At 39.7% G+C, this 9,266-nt stretch overlaps 1 protein-coding gene across 1 annotated transcript; it reads right to left on the bottom strand.

Moving 5' to 3' along the window:
• Window positions 1-2,742: 2,742 nt before the first annotated feature.
• Window positions 2,743-9,131, bottom strand: cbx5 (chromobox homolog 5 (HP1 alpha homolog, Drosophila)). The gene is made up of 5 exons (XM_031845185.1): window positions 8,906-9,131; window positions 8,256-8,436; window positions 7,263-7,542; window positions 5,884-5,984; window positions 2,743-3,950 (listed from the first exon to the last, which is right to left on the bottom strand). The coding sequence occupies exons 2-5, from the start codon at window positions 8,384-8,386 to the stop codon at window positions 3,809-3,811; spliced, it is 654 nt and encodes a 217-aa protein (XP_031701045.1). The 5' UTR covers window positions 8,387-8,436; window positions 8,906-9,131; the 3' UTR covers window positions 2,743-3,808.
• Between the last annotated feature and the right edge of the window lie 135 nt (window positions 9,132-9,266).

Below are 9,266 nucleotides of genomic sequence, written 5' to 3'. Positions count from 1 at the left end.
CTGCGCATAAATTAATGAATATATTTACACCAAAAATGTAGCAATATTTTAACATATGATCCCTATTGGGATAACGAACATACTTAGCAAACACACCTGGCTAAAAGAAAAGCAGTATTTGTGTCTCTAATTAACATAAATACTGCTGTGTTAGGTATATTTTCAAAATATCTACTCATTATTTAGTGCACTGTCCAAAGCCTATGAATGTATACTTAGGAAAAAAAGCTCTTCTTAGCTAAACAAAGAACAGACAGCTCCTTATTGACTCTGCCACACATAAGTACACACTAGTACACTACACATGTTTTTGCGCTGGAATCAGATTTTCCTAATTTAGATTTTTAGTTTTGGTGAAGCGTCACTCTGCACGTCAGTTGACTGCGTACCAGAATTACCTCTACATCGGTATTTGCCACACAGATCACAGGCAGAGCTCCCATGAGTGCCACTGTGGCTTTCCCAACCAAAGCCACTGGCTTGGGTTTGTCAGCAGACAGCTCCAGGCTCCATAAAACAGCCTGCTGCTCGCTCCCTTTGCTCGGCTTAATGGTCCCAGGGGCTGGGAATTTACTAGTGACCTTTGCATTCCATTTGGAGTGTAAAAGCCTTTTTGCTAGGAAAATTCCATCACTTTACTGAGCCGCACTTTGTGTGTGTGTGTGCGTGTCAGAGAGAGAGAGAGAGTCACTACAAAAGGCAGTAAGAAAGAAAAAGAGGGTGGTGAGAGAAGAACAAGGATTAGACTCAACCTTTACCGCACTTTATCACTGATACTGCAGTTGGTCCCCATTCCAGAGACACTTTTCTATTCATAAGAAATAATTAATTTCCTGTTTTTGTATGGTGGCCAGACTGTGACAAAATGGAGGCACTTCCTTACATTTTGAGTGCTTTTGCTCCCTCCTTGTTATATTTTGAGTCACTTTCTAATTGAGGGGGGAAAGAATTCTCACATATTACATTATTACATATTCTGTTTATTGAGTTTGTTATTCAACCTATGCGGTGCTTACAATGACTGCATTTTTTTATGGCTTCGTCATTACATCAGACAAAGGGGTGCCTCAATGGCCTGCAGGGGCTATAAGGTGCCGACAATGCATGGACCACAATGTCCTTGATTCGCATCCTGCACAGGACCTTTGTTGCATGTCCTTCTCAATCTCTTTCTCTCTCTACCCTCATTTCTATGGATTACTATCTGTTTCTAATAAAGACATAGAATGCTCCCCCCCCCCCAACAAAATTCAAAAAATTCAAAGCATGTATATATAGATATTGATAGATAGACCCTTTTCAGCCTGAAAACACATTAAACTATTTTTGATGTTGACAGGATCATTTATACTATATAACTCCTTGATGGGGCCATGATTACAAAAGCTTTAAGTGGCTATTAATAATAACTATCAAGCAGTTTAAAAGTATCACTGTAACCACCATATCTTGCATCGTACTATTTTAATAGCCATGCAGTACCTGGTGTCTCTAGAATCTCCACGAGAGTTTGAAATAAATCTGTAAGTTTGAACACTGCATGCATCACTGCACAGGACGAGTTTGTGGACATACATGTGAAGAAGAGCCGTAGTGACGAAGAAACCAATTGTCGTCCTGGAGAGAGTTGGGTTGTTTGTCTGTAAACACAACATGAATCCATGCCCCCTCTTAAAGATGTGTAATAATGTATAAAGGCTGGTTAGAAAAGATTCATTTGTGAGTTTCATTGTTTGAACTGTGAATGACTTGGCATAAAAATGTAGTTTTGACTTTTGCATTGGCGTTGTCCAATAGCGCCATCTGCAGGGTGAGAGTATCTGATGCTCTTTAAACATTTTCCTTAACAAAGAAAACATTAAAATGTCTGTTTTGACAGCTTTGGTGTCATATTTGTGACATATAGGTTTTTATTAATCACCCAGGGCATATGGTTATTTTTGACTCCTTATATAAGGAAATCCTGAGTCCTGATGTCGGGCTGAGGATCAGAGTAGTTTAACACTCATTTCATCCAAAAGAATTTCCATTAAATAAGTGATTTTGACTTTTTTTTCTTTTAACTAACCGGCCCCCAGGAATTTAATTTAAATTTTTAGTTTATGTCTCTGCAGAAATTCCTTTCACATATTGAAACAAAAGTCAACTGACAACTTTTAACAGTGAAAATGTTTATTAAAGGGTGCTACTGTACAGATATTTGTAACATTTAGTTGACACGAGAAATAGTCTACTTTAAAAAAAATGCAGCACCTGCAAAAACTGAGGACAGAGCTTCAGGGTCTGAAATGACAAAATATTTTTAATGAGAGAAAATTACACCAAAACCGTAACCAGTGATATTGAGGGACATTATTCATGTGTTGAAAGGGGAGGTCATGGTCTTCATTAAAAATGCCGATTAAGGCCAAAAAATAAACTGAAACAAAAATAGATCTTGCGACACCTAAATTTGGTCCGAAGAGTCCATGATGGAGCAGATCAAACTACAAAACCAACATCCATCTTGTAGAAGAATTGATCTCCGCTTGTCAGGCAGCAACATCGTCCTCCTGAAAAACGTGAATACTTATGGCAAAGAAAAATCAAATAACTCATCCCAATCAAACAAAATATGCATGATCCAATCAGAAACTGGTTTTAATGTTTCAAAATAACAATACAATGATAAACAACAAATACTCTAATTGCGAGGTGGATTTTTATTCACACTTACACTGCAAAAAAAACCAAAAAAAAAAAAAAACTATCGAAGTATCCCTAACTAACGAGATCCATAACACCATTAAAACTGCAGGCTTGTCATCAGAGAGAACGGTCACTTGGTCAAAAAGATTCCCATCCTTTAGCCACAAGGTGGCAGCCCCCCAATGGTGGGTGATTGATGCTGGTTTCATTTCATGTGGATACAGTGACGATTGTCTAACCCGTGAACATGAGACTGGTCCAAAGATAACAATGCAATTTTAAAAACAAACAAAAAGGTTCAGAAGTGAGCAAAATTGTTATTTTCCTGTTCATTTATGTCCGTTTCTTGAACTAGTGATCGGGTAAAGCAATTAAAAAAACACCACACAACGTTCACGTTTAAACTTGGAAATAAGAGATAAAAATGACAATTTCATAAAAAATGAACAAAGATATCATCACAACATTATAAAGACATATTGGCCGGTGTCTTCTGCAAGTTTGCAAATTGAGTAATTATGTACCGGTAGAGAGGACAAACTGAAAAAAACAAGAGATAAAAAGTTTTTAAAAAGGAAGTGATTATGCAGCCAGGAAAGCACTGCGGTGGTTGCTTCCTTAATATTTAATACTACCGTTTTATCCTCAGTGGTGTTAAGAGGGTTCTTAAAGCAAAGAGATGCACTGGACTTAATGATGATGGGGGGGGGGGGTTGCACCTGCCATGGGACAAGCTCACAGTTGACACAGCTTTCACCACCTCTGGACTATGTTCTGAGTTTTAACAGATGGCCACATGTGGTCAGAGATGCAACATACCTTACTGACACAACCGTTTTCTGAGATATGTGTTGCAGAAGGAAAGAACAGAATACAAAGACAGAACAGCAGAACCCCTCCCCAGTAGCATGTCACCCATGTCTGCTACAGCTCCCCCTCCTGTCTGATGGATCCTGCTCAGCAGTCTGGGGCCTTTGTGCTCCAATGGGGCATGGATGGAGAGAACACGACTGTGTTCGCTGTCTTTGTTGGACATGGTGAAGAGCAAAGATGGGAGGTTTGGGTGTGAAAAATGTCTGACTCAAGGTTGTCCCTGCAGCTTCCTCCTGAGGTGATGCACTCATGCTGTGACCGCGTCCTTCTCCTTCTTGTCACTGTCTTCATGCCAGGTGAGACGTTCCTCATAGAAGGCTATGACGATCTGTGGGCACTTATTATTGGCCTCCTTGGCGAGCACAAGATCGGCCTCATCGGAGTCTTTCCTGCAAGAGATGAAGGATGAAGTTGGATAATACACATTTTTCCATACATGTACCATCTCTGTCTTGGAGCTTGTCAAAGATGGCAACTAATAATACATTACAATATGTTAGAAAAGTGTACATCAGAAACACATTCTCATACACACGACTGTATGCTCTTGTAATTACATTGCACACATTTTAATTATCACTATTGATGTGACATTTCATACAAACTTTTTAACTTCAAATTATTATTTTATCAGGGAATATATAATTTAGCGGTCCTTGTGAATGCTTTTACAGCCATGTAATTTATCCCCCCCCCCCCCACTGTTAAGACCCTGTCAGAGAGAACATGGTTGGAGTTGTGTCAACCGCTGGCTTCAGCACACTTGTGCTTTGCTGGACGACTGAAAAGCTGCAGTGGCGCAGAACAAGCCACTGGAAATAACTGTTTTCAGACTGCAGTGACACCACTGTCGCGTTGTGTCTAAAAAAAGGCCATTAGACTTAAATGAAACGGTCATTAACATGTCAGTCATACTAAAAAATAATTATGTTTAGGGTATTTCAGTGTAATTTAGTATTTGCTTATCTTTCATAATTTGAGTCGGATAATGTTTCAAAACCAAAACGGTTACAAATCATGAGAACACATTATAAATAGTGCTTACAGGAAAAGTAGGCAGATGGAGCTTGTGAATCTGTTCAGGATGCGCCGTGATTACATTCATTTTCCTTTTTATATTCCTATAGATTTTTTAAGCATTCATTTTTTTAAAAAAGTTAATGACCAAATCAGCTAAGGTACAACTGTTGCCTCACCATGAAATGCTGCTTGGTCGGGCATGAGTGACGAGGTACTACACATATATCCATCTAGCTAATATGTAATGACATTAAATTTTATGGTGTGGCTTACTGTTTGTACACGAATGGACAGCTAGGCTATTAGTGCTGCTAATGGGTGATTTGTCAGTGGCAATCTGGCACATTCAGAGCTGCCGTTTAAAAGAATCATGCCCGACAGGTCACAAGCAGCAGCAGCAGCAGCAGCACAGATAGAAAGTGTTGCAGGCAACACCCGCAGCACCAAAGGGTCAACACTTAGAAACCAGCGATGTACCGGTTTTTCAGAGCAAATATGAATACCAAGTACCTGATTAAGTGGAAACACCAACGCAGAGTACTTGCGAGTCATATGCATAATTAGAAGAATAGAATTTGAGGAGAAAACAACCATGAGAATTTTCTCAAGTTAAACTTTCTCATACAGAAAACTATCCTCGCCGCCTAAAATCTAAAGTCTTACCGTTACAATCTTAAAACTTAATCACCTGTGTCGTTTGTTTAAAATAAAATAAAAATGTGGAGGATGTTGAGAACCCCTAAGCTCATGTCACAAATCTCTTGTGGTATCTGAAACATGCATTTGTAGATGCAGTTGATTAGCATGCTGCAGAAACAGTCAGTGCACATCCACTGGAGAAGTCCTGAACATTCAGAAAAACAGCCAGTGTGTCTAAGTACAGAGACGGGCCACGGAGCCACATGTCTTCAAGAAGGATTGCTTTTATAAAAAATTATTATTATTTTTTATTTTTTTTTTAAATAAATAAATAAATAAATAAAAATATATAGGTCTTCTATTTTTTTTAGCCATCTTGAAATTACCTTTCCACAAAACTAGGGGCACAACAACAAAAAAAGCACGTACCAGTGAACCACAAGTGTGACAAATGAAGATAGAAAAGTCAATGCACTGGTTTGACATGCCCACTCTAAATCCTGATTCGGGGACGGCCCTTCATTTAATAGTTAGTCATCTTAGAACACATTTTAAATGACAACCTTCCTGTATTTTTGAATAGTGATTACAACATTAGCAACATTGGGCCCAAACTATGTTCCACATGCAAATTTTTGAGCTGAACAGATAAAGAAAACCTACCACTTCATAAGAAACATTAGGTCTCCACATGAGTCAGTTGCGCCAATGATCTTCTCTGGCTCCAGTCCTCTCTCAAAGCCACGTGCAACTAGAATGTCCTCCTGGAGGGCAATAAAAAGAGAAAAACATTTTATATAGCATGCAAAAATACTGGAGTATGTTACAAACAACCGTAGACTACTTGCGTTGAGACACATTGACGTTCAAAAGTTTGGGCTCGCCGGCCACAAAACCTTTACTCGTTACAGTCAGGTGGCTGAAAGGACTGCTCTGTGTCTTTGAACTGTCTTTCATGCTTTTAGGTTGCAGAAAGTCCTCCACATAAAGAGATGCTATTTTGTACAAGGTGTTTGCAAAAAATAGTTGTGTTTTGTACACGGTTCATCCAGACTGACAAGAAAGAGACAACGATCCCCCTGAGCAAGCGTTGCATAAGAATAGGAGGAAGGAAAAACAAAACAAACTAGAAGCTCAGCATCGAAATGTGTGCAGATTTAAATAGGAACAGGTTCCAGTTTCAGAGTCAAGTGCACAGTAAGGCAGCCTATAACAAGCTGGAATATAAAACAGGTGGGTTCCTTAAGCAACGCTAATCTTAAAACATCACGATAGAAATAGACAGTTAGCTTTGGGTTAGTATTATATGAATACCAGCTCATCTATACTATGGACTGGCCCAAAGAAAAACAGACTAACTCAATATTGAGCGCCTGAATGCAGAGACGGTTTTGGTTCAATAATGACCGAGGGTCACTTACGCTTTTCTGGACTGAAAAACGAATTTATTTATATATTTATTATAGTATTTGAGCAAAAAAGGGTGACAACCGTCCTCTACCCTGGCATGTAACACTTTGGGTTCAAACTATTTGAATTGTATATAATACATAAGGTGTCCGAGTTACACTATTTTTTTATCTTTGTTAAAATAGTAAACGTTGAAGGGCTGGGGGATATATCGATGGCATGATACGAGACTAGAAATTGTCTTACATTTTGGATATTGTTATATGACACAAGTGCTGGTTTTGAAGCTACATTAAAAATGAATCGCTCAACAGAGAAAATATAAAATGTTCCCTCATTTCCTAACCCACTGATTCAATATAAGTTTGCTGCAAACTAGCAGAGGCTTTGGTTAATCAATGACAAGCTGCTGAAGTGTTTCCTTCTAAGATAACACCCCCATCAGCTGTGACGGGGGTCTTAATGAGGTTTTAATCAAGAGCTAAGCTACTGTTTCTTCCAAGAGTGGAAAGCTACTTTTTAGTCAACTTCACATGTGCAAAGTATCTATAAAAAACTAAATTATACCCCATCCACTGCAGACTTGTTTTGAACTGATAAAACTACTGCACATTACAGCACACATTACATACCTCCTTCTTCTTCTTCTTTTTGGGCTTACTTCCACCCTCCACCTCCTCCTCATCCTCCTCCTCTTCTTCCTCCTCCTCCTCATCGTCGTCAGAGCTTCTCTTCTTCGAGCTACTGGAGTCTTTGGTGCGACCCGAGGAGCCTGTGACTGATTTGCTGGCCCCACTGCTGGGCGTGGAGCTTCCACCACTGCTGCTGCTGCTCTTCTTATAAGTCTTCATGAATTCTGAAATAAGCTCAGGACAGCCCAGATTCTTCTCTGGCTCCCAGGTGTTGTGTTTTCTGAAGAGGATCACATCATTTTTATTAACATACTTGATATATCATCATCATCATCTTCCAATGGAATCGTATCATGATTGAATCATATATCGGGATACACGTCGTCAAAATTGATAATAACAAGCACACTGAAACGGTTATCTTAATCTGATTACTCTGTATTTGGGTGCAATGTATGAAGTCAGTGTATAGCTGGAAGTATGTATTGTTTCTCTATAATTTCACTTGAAACTGTTTTGTACATTTTGCACAAAGTCTTATTACATAGGCTTTACCATGTGGTTACGTCACAGACGTTTTATTTAATAAACTACCAGAAACATCCTATATTGTGATATATCGTTATCAAGATATGAAAGGACCTAAATCATGACAGAAGCCATTAATGCCTAGCCCTAGATGTCCATGACACTGTCATGTATCCTTTAATCTTCAGTATCTATTATGTCCTAGACTTTGGGGCAGCATCAGAGTAAACAGATGTGATTTACTGAGTGAATGTTGAATTTGGCCCTGCAGGCTTGGCTAATGATATCCACATTAATAACAGATATTAAGCCCACATATACACTCCAAACATGAAATTATTGTGATATACAATTTCAACTATTGCCCAGTACCTCGTTGATGGCGTTTAGTTAACGTAAGCTTAAAATCTGTGGCGGTGTAAGTGCAAGACTGCGTCGCATACCGGCAAAAAGAAAACAACTTACTCTGAATATCCTTTCCACTTGAGGAAGAACTCGACCCTGCCTTTCACCACTCTCCTGTCCAGCACCTTCTCCACAACATACTCTTCCTCATCAGATGATGAGGAGTCTTCTTCGCGAGACTTTTTGCCCATAGCAAAGTTTGTTGGCGAACACTACGCTGTCGCAGGCCAATGGCACTTTCCTGTACAAGGAAAACGATGGAGAAGCTAAGGTTAAAGAGAATATGGATGATATGTTCCAGACGACACACAGACGAAGCAAGCTCTAGCTAGCTAACGTTACATCGGCTCCTGTCGTATATCAACGAACATCATTTTCATTGTCGTTCCTCCAATCTGCAACAGGCACGACAAAACTGATAAACATGCTAAACCAACAGGCTGGATAAATACATCTCCGTGGTTGTCCACTCGCTCAAATGAGATAACGTCAGAAAACGTTAATACGTGCACATAGACATGAAGAACTGAGGTTGTTTGCTAAGCAACTACCAAACCAATGGGCAAACTTGCTTAAGCAGGTACCGTTAGCCTGCAAGCTAACGCCTCAGCGGCTACTAGCTACCAGCTAACAGTGACACAGAATCCAAATTGTTGAACGATAACATGCAGCAGCGTGGAGCATTTCGCATTGTGTTGCCAATTGCCTACCCTTTGGACGCGTAGATCGTCGGTCAGACCGGTTAACTTCGTCGATAACGAGTGTCTTTTGTGGACCTGCGGTGTTTTGAGGCTAACGCTGGAGCTACTTTAGCATATAGCCTGGATCACATAAAGGTGCTGTGCGCTTGCCTGTGCGTAAAAAGCGCGCGGTAAAGACGCACAATGAAGGTACCCGCCCCTAGGTCAGCTGATGACCCACTTCTATGCCGAGCGTTAATGCTCCTACGACGAGTATAATTTCATTCTTACATAGTTTGGAACGTGTTTATTGTAATATAAATGTGTGTGTCATATCAACTTAACGTAAGACACACACGTAGTTAGTAGTGAAAGGTGTGTTGACGTTGTT

This window comes from Anarrhichthys ocellatus, unplaced genomic scaffold, assembly GCF_004355925.1.
Source record: "Anarrhichthys ocellatus isolate YVR2014 unplaced genomic scaffold, GSC_Weel_1.0 scaffold5, whole genome shotgun sequence".
NCBI lineage: Eukaryota > Metazoa > Chordata > Actinopteri > Perciformes > Anarhichadidae > Anarrhichthys > Anarrhichthys ocellatus.
This window is presented reverse-complemented; position numbering and strand designations above follow the sequence as displayed.